At 38.0% G+C, this 14,944-nt stretch overlaps 1 protein-coding gene across 1 annotated transcript in view; it reads left to right on the top strand.

The window, feature by feature from the left end:
- The window catches only part of scarf2 (scavenger receptor class F, member 2), a 41,853-nt gene extending 28,175 nt beyond the window's left edge, over nucleotides 1-13,678 (top strand). Inside the window, exons 9-11 of the mRNA XM_039658945.2 lie at nucleotides 768-892; nucleotides 10,226-10,375; nucleotides 12,157-13,678. Of these exons, the coding sequence (XP_039514879.1) occupies nucleotides 768-892; nucleotides 10,226-10,375; nucleotides 12,157-13,259 (1,378 nt within the window). The 3' untranslated portion in view covers nucleotides 13,260-13,678. The remainder of the gene's footprint in view (nucleotides 1-767; nucleotides 893-10,225; nucleotides 10,376-12,156) is intronic.
- The last annotated feature ends 1,266 nt before the right edge of the window (nucleotides 13,679-14,944 follow it).

The raw sequence follows: 14,944 nt of genomic DNA, 5'->3' as shown, positions 1-14,944 counted from the left end.
ATTATGATTTCAAAAATGGAGATAATTCCTTAAAAATATGCATTTTCACTATGGGTGTTTGTAAAATGTCAAAGAATAGTCAAGTTATGTGTAGCACAGCCTTTATTTTACACATAAATTGAAAAACCCCATAGGAAAATCTCAAAGGAATCAGCAGCGAATTAGTCTTATATATGCGCGTATATAAATGCCAAATAAGTTTAATCATAATTAATACAAGTCTATTTAATATTCATGAGTTTATCTGTCAAATCTTAATTAACAACACTTGAGCGGTACTGCTCACATAAACTGTGTGAACGTAACCATATTTAGTGCTGTAAAACTGGACTGACAGCGGCGGTGTGAACGTGGCCATTGCGTCTATCTCAAACTCACCCTTAGCAAAGGACATCTTTTAACAAAGCCTGTCACCAGAATTGTTCACAGTTCGCTGAAGTGAAAGCCTCCTCTGTTCTCTGCAGTCAGTCGGGAAAAATCAAGACTCTCGTGTTCTAGAAATCACAGTCGGCTGTTTTCTTAAACTTTCCACCTTTTCTAAATGGCTGGAAAACTACAGAACGTAAGCCTAGATTTCCTCAGTTTGCCAGCGAGGCAAATGAATCCCTACATTTCTCCTTCATTTCAACATTAAATCTATAATCTTAATGGTTAGATGGTGTATACTGTACGCAGATAATGCTAGTAGGGGTTAACTCTCCTCAGAAATGGATTCTATATTGTTAGTGTAGTGTAATGTTGGTCTAACGTCACCCTTTCTTTTTCAGCCCTGACCAGGAAAACTCCACCAACAGTAAGAAGGCCAAAATAATCCTCTGTGGTGGATTCAGCCGAATCAGCACCAAACTCCCCAGAATCCCTCTGAGGAGACAGAAACTACCCAAAGTTGTTGGTATGTCCTCATTTTCCACAATCTAAACTGAACCACATAACATATATGAACTTAATATGATGTGCCTGATGTTTAGTCTTCAATGGTTTAACAAAAACAGCATGTTTAGCGAGTATATTAGCGACATAATTTTTTCGTGATATTTTAATGCAAATCCTCTTTAGCACAAACAGTGTCATTTTTAATATTGGCAACCTCAATGTTCATTTAAACGTTTGTTTGTGTGAATGCTCCTTAAAGGGATACTCCACTTTTTTTGGAAATAGGCTCATTTTACAACTCCCCCAAACTTAAACAGTTGAGTTTTACCGTTTTCGAATTCGTTCAGCTGATTTTCTGATATTTAGAAGAATATCAGTAACCAGACAGTTTCTGGTCTCATTGACTTCCATAGTATATTTTTTTTCCTACTATGGAAGTCAATGAGACCAGAAACTGTCTGGTTACTAACATTCTTCTAAATATCAGAAAATTGGCTGAACAAATTGAAAAATGGTAAAACTCAACCGTTTAACTTTGGGGGAGTTGTAAAATGAGCCTATTTCCAAAAAAAAAAAGTGGAGAATCCCTTTAAAGAGGTAGTTAACCCAAAAATTTTAAATGGTGTCATTTAAAACATCCTAACATCATTCCGAACCCATCTGATTTTCATTCTTCTGCGGAACCTAAAAGATATTCTGAAGAATGTTGGGAACCAAACAACATTGGACTCCAATGACTTCTATTGTAGGGGCATAAAAAAATAAAACTAGGATATTTCGCTAAATATCTTCTTTTATGTTCCATGACATGAGAACATTAAACAACATGAAGATGTTGACAATTAAATTGTATAATCCTGATATCATTCCAAACCTGTATGACTTTTCTTCTGTGTAACATAAAAGAAAATATTTTGAAGAACGTTGGGAACCGAACAACATTGAACCACATTGAATTCTTTTGTAGGGAGTAAACTTTCCCTTTACGCAAATCATTTGTTGGTTGACTTACCTATTTGGCACTTTCAAATCATTGCTGTGTTGATCAAAATCTGCCTTAACCAATGGCGTGAGTTTGTACCAGGGCTCTCTGTTTCCCAGACCAATGGCAGACGGGGCAGTGGTTGGGAACCTGTTTGAAAGGAATACTATTTTTTGCAATTATGTTTGGTGCCTCTACTGGCTAAAAGCCCCTGTCAGAATGAAAAGCGCTCTGCATTGACCCAAACAAAGTCTTTAGGGTTTCATCTGAATGGAATGCTCTGGGTGCACGTCTTATTTCCCTTGGCTCCATGTGAAGCTTCAAGTCCTTATTAATCTGTACCCAAACAGACATTCGTTTTCTTTTTCCCTGCATTTCTCCCCTCATTTCCCTATTTCTTATTAAAACAGACGGCTGGGAGCTGAATGTTCCCCCAATCAAAGACTCCTCTGTTTTTGCCAGGATGGAACCCCTGTGTGGAGTTCTTGTGGTTGAGGAACTGTATGGGCTGCTCCTGCCAGGAGAGAATATTAAAGTGGCCATGCAAACACATTATACTTTTTTGAGGCAGTTTGTTTGGAATATTCATTTTGGACTTGGATTCAGAGACCGAATCGTAAAAGGCATGGCATGTTAAGTTAGCACTGCCTAACACTAAATTAAGTGAATTGGACATTTTAAATATAGAAAAACGTGGGTTAGTTTTGCAGCTGTTTTTCTTTAGTATGCACAAAAAACAAGAGGTCAAATGGTAACTCTACAATAATTCTCATTTGTTAACATTATTAACGCATTGACTGACATGAACTGACAATGAGTAATATATTTTTACAGTATTTATCAGTGTTGTAGTACTCGAGACTCGGACTCGGTCTCGAGACCATATTTTAATGGACTCGTGTCATGGACTCGTGTGCATTTGGACTCCGAATTGACTCGTACTCGAACATTTTTTTTCAGGACTCGGACTTATTCCCGAGTCCACTCGAGTTCAATTCAAAATATTTTTCATGATTATTAATGTATGTTAATAAAATATTTCTTTAAATTGATTGACACGCCCAGTGATTGGTGATTGGCGCAGTTGCGCACTAGAAACAAATTGTACAAATACAAATGTACAAATGACAAATTGTAATAAAATTACTTTTTACACCACCTACTATGTGGCCTTTTTACCCTAAACTGATCATATTTTTTAAACTCTAAGTAAATTCAGTAAAAAAAAGGATTTCTCCAAGTAAATAAAAGTAAATTATCATCTCGACCGTCTCTGGTCTCGGACTCGACTCTCTCTGGTCTCGGTCTCGACACGGACTCGAGTGAGGTGGTCTCGACTACAACACTGGTATTTATTAACCTTTGTTATTGTTAGTTAAACAATATAAAAAAATGTTCATGTTACATCACAGTGCATTAAAGATTGAGTTTACCCAAAAAAGAAAATTCTGTCATCAAAGGTAGGCATTTCGGAGCGGCTAGCAATAGCAAGCTAGCTTTGAAAGCATGAGATCCCACCCTCCCTTTAGAGCGTCTCCAAAGCCACGCCTCCTTAAAACGCATTAACGCACACAGAAGTGTCTTCACAAGACATGGCGTGCCGTGAACGCAGCATAAGCTCAATGTTTTGGTCCAGGAGGTAATTTAAAGGGTAACTTGGCAAGTCATTTCTTCATTGATTTTCACTTTTGTTGTCACATGTTTCCTCATTGAGCTCCCCCTACATCTGTGCGGTGTATATTTTTACAACACTGTCACTTACGGCACCTTCCTCCCGCTGCTTATGTGCATTTGTTATGCCTTATCGGAGCTGGTCAATTTTTTCGTGTGGAGCTATGTCAACCGAGTGGGTAATATTATATCATACACAGTATCATAGAATTATGTCGAATTGCCATAAAGCAGTTTGTTTCTCGCTCGTTCTTGCTTCTCTTGCTTGGGGAGCGATATTTTTTTCCTAGGATGGTAGGGGAAGACTCATAAATGCTATTAACCCCAGTGACTGATATAGGTTTAGGGACGGGGTTGGGGTAGGTCATATATACAGTAGTGTAACGTTAAGTCAACGGCGTTCATAAACACGCTGAAAAGCTATCATGCGTGTTAACAGGCAGGTAGGGCATTGAATGCAATGATTAGACGAACATTTTTCGGTCTTGTGACTTCCATAGAAGATATACGCGTTTTAATATTTAGACCGATTCTATTTTTGATTGCTATAAGGATGTGAAGAGGATTTCAACCTTTATGACAAAGTGTTTGAAACAAAAATTGCCTACCCTACCTTTGAGAACACAAATTTTGTCGTTCATCAAGACAAATCTTTTTAATGAAATCTGAGAGCTGTCTGTCGCTCCATTGACAGCCTACGCATTACGCAAACACCACTTCCAAGGCATGATAAAACGATAGATATTCCATTTAAGGTGAAAGTTTTTTAGACACTAGAATGTGTCTAAATGTGTTAAATAGTCATATTTAATGTGATGAAGACGCCTGTGTGAAATTATGGAGGACTGACTTCTTACTGTACCCCCACTAAAAATCAACGAAACACCAGTTGATTTAAAGTCAAGGGTCATCTCTAAATCACAAGCAAAAATCCAGCTCCCAATCAAGGTAACAAGAGCTGAATTCTTCTTTTACAAAGAACATGGATGGTACAGCTTTAATTAAAACAAACAATACCCTAGTGTATGGGTAACAGGCGGTCACGGGTGAGCAGCATTTAGTTATTTAGTGACTGAGAGCCCCAGAGAAAGCCCAGAGCCATACTATCCTCGAGAGACATGTGCTTCCACACTAATTTACCACATTACATAAGTTAAAGAGTCACTGCCATCAGACCCGGGTAGAGAAAATCCTGTCTAAAACAATAATGTCACTGTTGGTTAGGGTTGAGTATGGCCTGCAGATTGATTCAATAAAACCCCTCAAGCTGTAAAACCCAGGATAGACAACAAAGAACAAGCAAGTCGAAAAATCCAATAAGAAGATGGCACTTCAGCAGAAGAGATATGACCAGCGTTCGACTCTCAAACATAAACTGGCCTTTTCATCCACGGACTTTATGAGAAAATTGACTGAGAATGCGTCTCTTTCATCAGACAATTCAAAGAGTGTTAAATGACTCTGGAGACGACCAAAATCAACACAAAACAATGTTGCTTTTCACGCTCACTCTTGATTAGTAAAAAAAAAAAGGGTTTTGCAAAAGCATATGAGAGAAGTAAAAGCAAACTCTACCCCGTTTCTCTTCCCCACCCCCTCGAACTTCACTACATGGGAGGAGCTGGATGAAAATATCCTTCTCTCTTTCCCTCTTTCTCCTTTTCCTGTTGCGGTTCTGCTATCCTCATTGGCCGACTGCAGTCGGGAGCTCTGCTATTTTTTCTCTTCCTTTTCTTCCCCCACTTTTTCTTTTTTCTTTTTTTGAAACTCTACCCTCACAGGAGAGCAAATGGGGGGCTGGGGGTCTTTAGACAGGAAGTGACTAAATTTACCTCAGTGTGTTTCAGAGCCCTTTTTACTCCAGCTAAAGCTGGTAATGACAGATTTAAGACAACAGGGAGAAAAAAAGAATGAAAATGTTTATTCCCTCATCTCCTCTGGACCCACATTCTGTTTCTCACCATTATTTAGATTTAGGAAAAAAGACATTTCTACACCAGTGAAGTTAATCTGTCTTGAAACGAACATCATATCCAGATGATTATCACAAAACCTGTCAAGAACATGTCATGTTTCACTCCTAAACCAAAAGAATGAGACAAGAAATCGTATTTTACTCAATATAACACACACTGAATTTACTGAAATACTGATTTAAATTAAAAAAGTTAAAGTATGCAAATACTTTAATGCTAATGTTAACTTTACAAATTATATTAATTTAACTGACACTATAGTCAGGTGTGCACATGACTGGTAAAAATAAACGATGCGCAGCAGAAAACATGGAGGGAGCGCTTTTGAATACCAACGTTTTTGGGGACAGGGCCACGTTTACTTACTGGAGAAGGTTTTTTCTCCATCTCATTATGATGATCAGTGTGTTCACTAATTATTAGGGGTGCAACAGATCGCAGTTGATCTGTGATCCGTACAGACCAGGCCCCACTGTTAGGCACGCATGTGATTCGCGGATTTACTGTCAAGTTTAACCATCATAGATGTAAAGTTTAGCGGATGTGGATGTGTTATGTCTTTCCAATTTACACATTCAAACGATTTTTAATGTGAAATATATAAATCGGGACTCACACGCTGTTATCTGTGCGCTCACCCGTTCCTACACTACTGCGTTTTCGTTAAAAAACAGAGAATTAAAACGAATACGATCTCAGTCCACACCAGCTTTTTATCTGCGTATTAGAATTGATCTCCGTCCACATTAAAACGACTGAAAACGCGGATCACGTGATCATTCAACAACACTGGGCCTCTGCGTCAGCGTTTCTAAAGTCCTCCGTTTTGTCACGGCTTCACTACAACGCCCTCTGGAGATTCAAAATGCAAAACGGAGCTGAAGCGTTTCTAAATTTCTCTGTTTCAGGTCTTCGTTTTTTCCGTTTTAGTCTGGACGGGAGGTACAAACCTAGCAAAAGGTCTCCATTTTTAAACGAAAACGCAGTAGTGTGGATGAGGCCTGAGAGAGAGAGAGAGAGAGAGAGAGAGAGATGCGTTTTAAACAGCTCTTGATTCAAAGTCAAATGATAGTTATGAGAAATGTAGTACTTTTGTTGCTGCAGCGCCACCTATGGGCCAATTGGGGCCATACTCTGATAAATTCTCCCCAAATTGAGGCCTACCATCTGGCCAGGTTGCTTAAATTTTGTGAAAATAATGTCAATGCAAAAAATTCTTAATAGTTATATAATAGTTATTTTTCCGGTAACACTTTACAATAAGGTTCATTAGTTAACATTAGTTAACTACATTAGTTAACATGTACAATATGTGAACAATACTTCTTCAGCATTTATTAATCTTAGTTAATATTAATTCCAACATTTACTAATAATACGCTATTAAAATCAAAAGGTTGTATTAGTTAACATTAGTTAATGGACTGTGAACTAACATGAACGCACAATAAACAGCTGTATTTGTATTAACTAACATTAACAAAGATTAATAAACACTGTAATAATGCATTGCTCATCGTTAGTTCATGTTAGTTAATGCATTTACTAATGTTAACTAATGAACCTTATTGTAAAGTGTTAGCATTTTTCCTTTTGATTTTGAGGTGACACAAATTCGGCATGTTTTGTGAGATTTGCACATTTACTTTTTACTTCTATATAATTGAATCAATTTATTTGCATGTTCTCAGATATTTAACTACAAATAACGAACCGCGTTAAGAACGAGCATTGGACAATGTTCCTTGCAAGCTCTTGATCTAAATGTCTTTTAGTCCAAGTCTATAAACATGTTTCTGCAGAGGCGTCAGAGAGACAGGCCACCTGTTGCCCTACACCAGAGTACTCTCTGCAGCTGTGGGGACTAATGCAGCTGGGATGTTCCAGCAATGTACTTTTGTACAAGGCCCATATAGCAGAGGGTGGGCTTCCAGACCGGTGTCTGACAACACAGCAGTTGTTAGATGTCAGTGAATGGCTTAGTAACAGCACTATGTCTGTTTGCATGCATCTCCCTCATACATGTCATGCCATTTCACGGTGCGGCGAGTCCCACCGGGGAGTCGTGAATCTGTATGATGAGAATGCTGGTGACATGAACAGCAGTGAACAGAGAGAAGATATTCCTTTGACATTGCGGTAAACTTCTTCCAGCACCTACAGCTGCTTGGAAAAAGGATAAAGTAAGGAATGTAAATTGTTTCATTGAAGGCAAAACTCCAAAAATGCAGTTTTATATCTCTGTGGTTTTTACTGCTATGTGCTGTTGAAATGTTTATTTCTGCAAATTTTCTTTCAAAGCTTTTTTTTTTTCCAGACTGGGAGAATGTTAGAATAAACCCTTTGCAAGCCGATTGCAAGAGCTTGAGTGTTTCTAAGTGAAGCGCATATGCTAAAACTCAACATGAAAGTGAACTTTTTTCCAGTTTTCGAGTGTTATTAAACTAAACTGCTTCTTGTTGCTGGTAGTTTTACATGTAAAGGCTGCGACACCAAGCTAATGGTTGGCCGTTAGGCCGCCGGTGAGTATCTCTCTTCACTCACCGGCGGTGAGTTGATCTTGGAAGCATTTTAAGTCAATCACGAAGAGTTCTCAAAATTAGAGAAAAAAAGCCTATTGTGCGTAGTAAATGGTGTCTAGGGGAGGCGCCAAGCGGCAACGTTCTAATCTGAAAGATGAAGCCTACCCGGAAGTGCGATAAACTGCAATACATCTCAAATCCACTAGAGGCCGGTCCCAAAAGGGAGCAAATATCCATATTAGACGTCATGTTATAATGTCCGTTTTCACAGCATACATTCATATGTTTACACTTTTGGTCCCATGGACTTTTATTGTAATCTTCAATATGTTCCGCGTGCCTGACAACTGTGAGGGGGGTGAATTTTTTTCTAACTCGTTAGTTTAGATCATATTTAAATATAAAATGTATGACAAATAAGGGTGGTTAACTTTGATTGACAGCTGATAACGGGCTGCGCCGAGTGAATTTGACGTCTCGGCCATGATCTGACACAACACATCATACCACCTCTGTATCCTTTCTGAAACTTTTGTATTTTGTATTTTCCAAGATTTTCCAGTATGGCGCCGCCCATACCCCCCATAAAAAGCTTCAAACCCGTTCTTCAGAGAGTCTATGGGTGACGTCACAGACGCTTTGTCCATATTTTTTACAGTCTATGGGAGGCGCGCGCTGTTACAATCACGTCATTTTTTGCCGCACGCACCTTTGCATTTATGCGAACGCACAGAGAGACAGCTAGTTATTATATTATTGAAAAATAAAAAGCATGCTTATGTATACAAAGTGCATATAAAAAAAAACATGTAGCCTATAAAAAGTACATGAAGTTGATTTTGAATGCATGTTTACTTGAAAGAGATCGTTTGATCTTGCCTAAAAGGTCTTGCACGGCCAAATAGCCAAAAGAGCAGTGTGAGAGAGGTGTAACCAGGCCAAGAGAATGTGGTTAGCATCTACTCTAGTTCCTCCTGGCTGAGAGGAGATGTGAGCAGCAAGCCACAGGAATCCCGAGCTGACCATCTTTTCTAAGTCAGCATGAATGCATCATCACATAAAAGTGGGCGGAAGGAAGCGGCCTCTTGAAAACCACCGTGACCTTCATTAGGACCACAGTCACATGCAGGAGAACTGGGCAAAAAGTTATCACCACTGTTCATTTGTAAACTTTTGCAATTAGTTAGTTACTGCATTTTCAGTTCCATACAAGCTGTTGAAAAGATAAACATTAAAAAGGTACACATAATTTAAACCTACATACTATTTGTACTGAATTTTAGAAAATACAGTCTTAAATAATGTATATACAGTTTTCTTTATCGATCCAAAAAATACTTTTTTCTTTGACAATAAGTGTTTTTTCAAAACGTTTTTTTTTTTTTAGTGCTGGGCAACTATTAAATTGCATACAAAATAAAAGTTTGTTTACATAATATGTTTGTGTACTGTTTAATTATTTTATGTATATATATATATATATATATATATATACACACGCATAATATAATTATAATAATATAATTTAATTAATATAATTATAATATAATTTATATTATATATAAAAAAATTGTATATATAAATAACAATTTTTTCTTAAATATATACATGCATGCGTGTGTGTATTTATATATTCAAAATAACTATACACAGTACACACACATTTATTATGTAAACACAAACTTTTTATTTTTAATGCGATTAATCGTTGCCAAGCACTAGTATTTTATTTTTGTTTTTTTTGTCCACTAGTTAAATATTAACAATTTGGGGGGAACTGTGCTTTCATTTCAGGAAAATAACGTCACAAAAGTTAAAACCACATAAACCAGGTTGACCAGTAAGATCATGTTTGATTTTGATGTTGGTCCACCAGCACCAAACTAGCTCTAAATAGCAGCGCTAACCCGAACCGTAATCCAAAATACCAGTGTAAATTCTTAGGTCCTCAGTAGCTCGCAGATCATTCCACTAGCATGCTTTGAAGTGTAGTGTTTCACTCATGTGCTGTCAATGCTGGCTTTCATGCCGATTATCCACACTCCACTATTTGCCCTTGTCGGTCAATAATGCAGACTGTAGAGCCTAACATCATCACGTATGTAGTCAAAGAGCCTTTGTGTGTTGTGAAACCCAGGGAGCCTTCGTCCACTGATTTGACCTGACCTTTATGTTTGTTTTCTTCTTGTCCAAACGCTTAGTCACCCACCACGATCCTGAAAACACTTTCAACAGCATTATCGAGCCGCCCTCCGTAGTGGACCAGCCTTCTCCATCATGGTCTTCCCAGGAGTCCTTTTCTTCCTTCGAGACGAGCGAAGACGGGCCAGTTTACTGCATACCCCACGAAGGTGAGCGGGAACTAGCGTAGATAAGCCATCTGTTTGTGCAACATGGAAAACAGACGAGGGAGTTAAGAAATCTCCAGACAATTTTATTAAATGACCCCATTTTGTGGTAAACGCTTGGCCTCTGGGTGCATATATTACGTGCGTTGAGTTAATACAAACAGCAAACGCTATAAATGGCCATGTCAGCAGATGCAAAGCCATCAGGATGTGACTCAGGACTTTTTCTGCATAAACCGCGGTGTGGGAGATTGCTGGAAAACTGATATAAAATTATTTTAAGGAAAAAACCTTGGCATTGTTCCATGGTGATATGCCGTTTCGGTGTTCTAACTGGTCATAGACATATAATAATCTTTAGGTGTAATCTATCTAAAATAATCAATCATTTTATTCTAAATGTTTTTGTTTTTTTAATAAGCTGTGCTCGTTTAGTTCTTAAAATATATTTTAGTATACCGGTAGTCAAAGTTGATGTTCAGAATGAAATATTAGCTTAATACTTACTGAATAGTGCACAATAGTGTCTGTTCAGAAATTACCAGGAAATTAGGGTTGAAATGCCAACAACACAGTGTTGTAAAAAAAAAAAAAAAAAAAAATTATATTTACTTTAATTAGAAATATTGTCTTGGCAAAAAAAAAATGAAATAAAATGGTGTTTAAGTACTGAAATTACTAAATCTAAAACTGAAATGAAAAACGTATGCTAAACAGAAATAATAATATTAAAATAATTAAAAGGTTGGCAACAAAGTTATATAATAAAAATTAAAGGTAACTCAAAATATTAATAAATACCATAATAGTATATAAACAATAATTCAACGAAAGTGACTTTCAAAATATGAGGGCATATATTGCATAGAAAAAAAATGTCTTTTTATATATAAATTTTACAGCTAAAAGAATGACATTTCATTTAAATGAACTGATTATTTTATGTTGGACTGAAATTTAGAACAAAACTACAATTTTAGTTTTATAATCCAATTGTATATAGCCTTTTGTAATATTTTGCAGACAGATCAATGACAAATGTCAACACAGAGGTGTTAAAAATTGTAGCCGATATAACTTCCAGCTCATTCATCACACAGAAACCAGCCAGTTCTTGTAATTTTACATGACTACAGTAGAGCCAGACCGATATTATCGGCCGATATTAGGCATTTTCCAAAATATCGATATCGGCAGTTATAATGGCCGATAAATGAATATTTAAAAAATAAAATAAAAACGGACGAAACATGCTTCAATCATCTCTCCTTGGCCTGTTATATTGAAAATGTATGTTTTACAATTTGCAGTATGATGTTATCTATTGTTAAATTATGGCTCATCATAGACTAGCCAACCACAAAGCTAGCTAATGCCACTATCATCAGTAAAAGACCGCTAACGTTAACATTAATGAGCTTGGAAACCACAATTAACTTTTTCTGCTTAAATAAAGTAATGATTACTGTATTTATAACTAGCATATCTCTAGTTACAGTCCCTGCATTGTAAAATGTAAGTTATACTTGCGAGGAGTGAACATTTAGACAGAGAAAAAGTATCAAACGTATCTTGTGCAGAAAAGTTAGCTTTTCTTTTACACGTGTGTGAAATCCAACAATATGTAACAAAAAATAAAAAATATCGGCCGATATATCGGATTTTAAAACCCCAAAATATTTGTATCGGTATCGGCCTTCAAAATCCTTTATCGGTCGGGCTCTAGACTACAGTCACAGAGATATATTTCCCTACCACTTACCCCTTACATTGACCTTTTTCAGAGACTATGAACGAGAGCTGTGAGAAGAAAAGTTCTGGCCCTGCTCAAGAAGCATCATCAACACCCAATGATGAGGACGCAGGAGAGTACACGTCCCTCAAAGACACAAGAGAAACAACAAAACAGTACGTTAGCGACGGAAGCGAGCAGCCTCTCCTGAAATCTTCAGACAGTGAGGGCTCCACCAGTGGTTCCGAGTCAACCATAGGAGCCGTTTACGCCCACGTCGCACGCCTTTCCAAACACTCCAAAGAGGAGGAGGACACGGCCTCACCGGAGAAGACGAAAGAGAAGACAAAACCTCGTCCCCCAGACCCGTCCACCAAACCGAAGGTGTCCTGGATCCACGGAACATCTGGAACCAACCCAACAGAGCAAAGCCAGACTCCATCACCACAAAAAGAGAAGAGGAACAACAACTCAGAAGGTTCTGGAAAGGCTGGTGAGAAGCACCGGATCAAGGAGAAGTCGAGCAAGAACATAGAAAAGCATCAGGACGGGAAGAAGACAGATGGACCCGAATCCCCAAGCAAAAGCAAATCTCACAAAGCTTCAGAGACCATAGAGCACCTCAACGGAACATTCCAGAATGCCCTGAAGAAGATTGGAAACTTCCACTCGGACAAAAAAACAAACGACGCCAACAAAGAACCGCCCAAGAGCCCAAAGATCATGCATCCCCACATGAACTCCGAGGCCGCCACGCTACTCGCGGCTCAGCTGAAGGAGAAGACCCAAAGCCTTAATCGGAACGAGGGGCTCACGGTGGGCTTCAAACCCAACGGTGTTTCAACGCCTCAAGCCAACCGAGAGAAACCCACCCCTCCTCAAAAGACCAAGCGCTCTGCAACTGGGACCAACAAGCCCCTTCTGCCCACCTCCGGCAACCTCCAGAAGATGGTGGCTCCTATTTCAGACTCTTCTCCTGAACCTAAAAGCCCAGAAAAACAAGGCCTCAATGGGACCAGAGTTGAAGGAGACGCAACACCAAAGAAAACACCCATCAAAAAACCACCGAGAAAGAAAGGAAAGGAGGGAGCACTGGAGACGGAAGGCAAAACCACTCCAAAGACGGCCATCATGCCACCTCAGACTGTCAAATAGATCCGCTTTGATCACATTGGTGCGTCTGTTTTTTTTTTCTTTTGAGAACATAAACGTACCGTTTTTCGTAACTTTCGTTACACATGATATAGGAATTGGATGGATTGTTCTTTTAAATGGACGAGCTGCTTATAGGTTTTAATATTTGGATGGACTGTGGTTCTCGTTAACTCTTTGAAGTCCTGGGATCGGAAACGACGTCGTGTCTCGTGTACAGTATTAAAAAGGAAGAGTAAATGAATTTAATGTAATAAGCTCTTTTTGTATGCTCTCCACTGCTATCGTAATTGTCCGATCAGCAGGTTTGTGTCTGAAATGTGTATTTAGCACTGTATTCATTGGTGTAAAGAATGAACCAAAGGTACTTCAAAGGTACAGGAAGAATGATGCCATTATTCATTTTCACTCAGGCCGTACAGTATATGTATATTCAATACCTTGTTAATGATGTCATGAAGGAAATTGTCTGCTTGGTTTCTTGGGCATACGCATTCATCAGTTCTAAGTGCTTAGCATCATGCTTTTTAAGCTAAACACATCCGTAATAGTCGTAGTCCTTGCTAATCCACAGTGATATCTATCCTTGCTGCTGACTGATCTCATGAAATGGCGTATGTATGACACGCCAATTCGTATTTGCATTTTTGGCGTGCTATCAACACGCATAATCGCTTTTCAGCGCGTTTATGAACGCCGTTGACTTAACGTAACATTACTGTATATATAAATATATGACCTACCCCAACCCAGTCCCTAAACCTACCCGTCACTGAGGTTAATACCATTTATGAGTCTTCCCCACCATCCTAGGAAAAAAATATCACTCCCCCCTAGATGTAAATCTACATTTTGCTTTGTTAGGCTCGAACATTTAACGGTGTGTACACACGGAATCACTCAGACATTTAACGGCGTAGACATACACGCATACATGCGGATAGCTCAAAATGCGTATAAATAACACACCACTTGACTTGAAAGTGGCGTGTATGTTTACGCAAAAGTCATGATGTCATGTTGCAACACTAGTTTTTCCCTTCTTCCGTAAAGTAACCACAATCGGTAATGCATTTAATTCATGACAGATAAAGACTTTATTAAAATTTATTTAAAACATTTCCATTAAAATTTTGTTTGTTTGGTTTTTTCTGACATTCAGATATACTAGTCCTGAAAGTTCACAAAATAAATGCTAATGTACAACCTTTCTCCTCTGGGATCTTGTACGATGGGGAGTCTTTCCCGAACTTCCGGTTAAAATAGGAAACCAACAACATTATTAAAAAAACAAAAACATGAAACATTTATAAATATCAGTTTTGATCATATTTGCATTAAAAATAAGCACTTAAATTATTGTTTTTCCAGTAAAAATCAATGCTTTGTATGCTAATATCACATGCTTTTCTCTTCATGACTGAAAGTTTATGCAGCGCAATAATAACTACGGCATTAATATATTGTGCATTGCCATTTTCTGAAAAATGTTAATTTATAAATAATTATTTGTGCTGCCAAAGAAACAATCATAACGCCTGAAAGATGCCAGTATAACCTACAAATCAGATTAAAGGGTATAACCTTAAAGGAGTAGTTCACTTTTAAAAAAATGTTGCTGATAATTTACTCACCCCCATGTCATCCAAGATATCCATGTCATTCTTTCTTCAGACGAAAAGAAATTA

Source organism: Pimephales promelas, chromosome 4 (assembly GCF_988280905.1).
Source record: "Pimephales promelas chromosome 4, fPimPro1.hap1.1, whole genome shotgun sequence".
NCBI lineage: Eukaryota > Metazoa > Chordata > Actinopteri > Cypriniformes > Leuciscidae > Pimephales > Pimephales promelas.
This window is presented reverse-complemented; position numbering and strand designations above follow the sequence as displayed.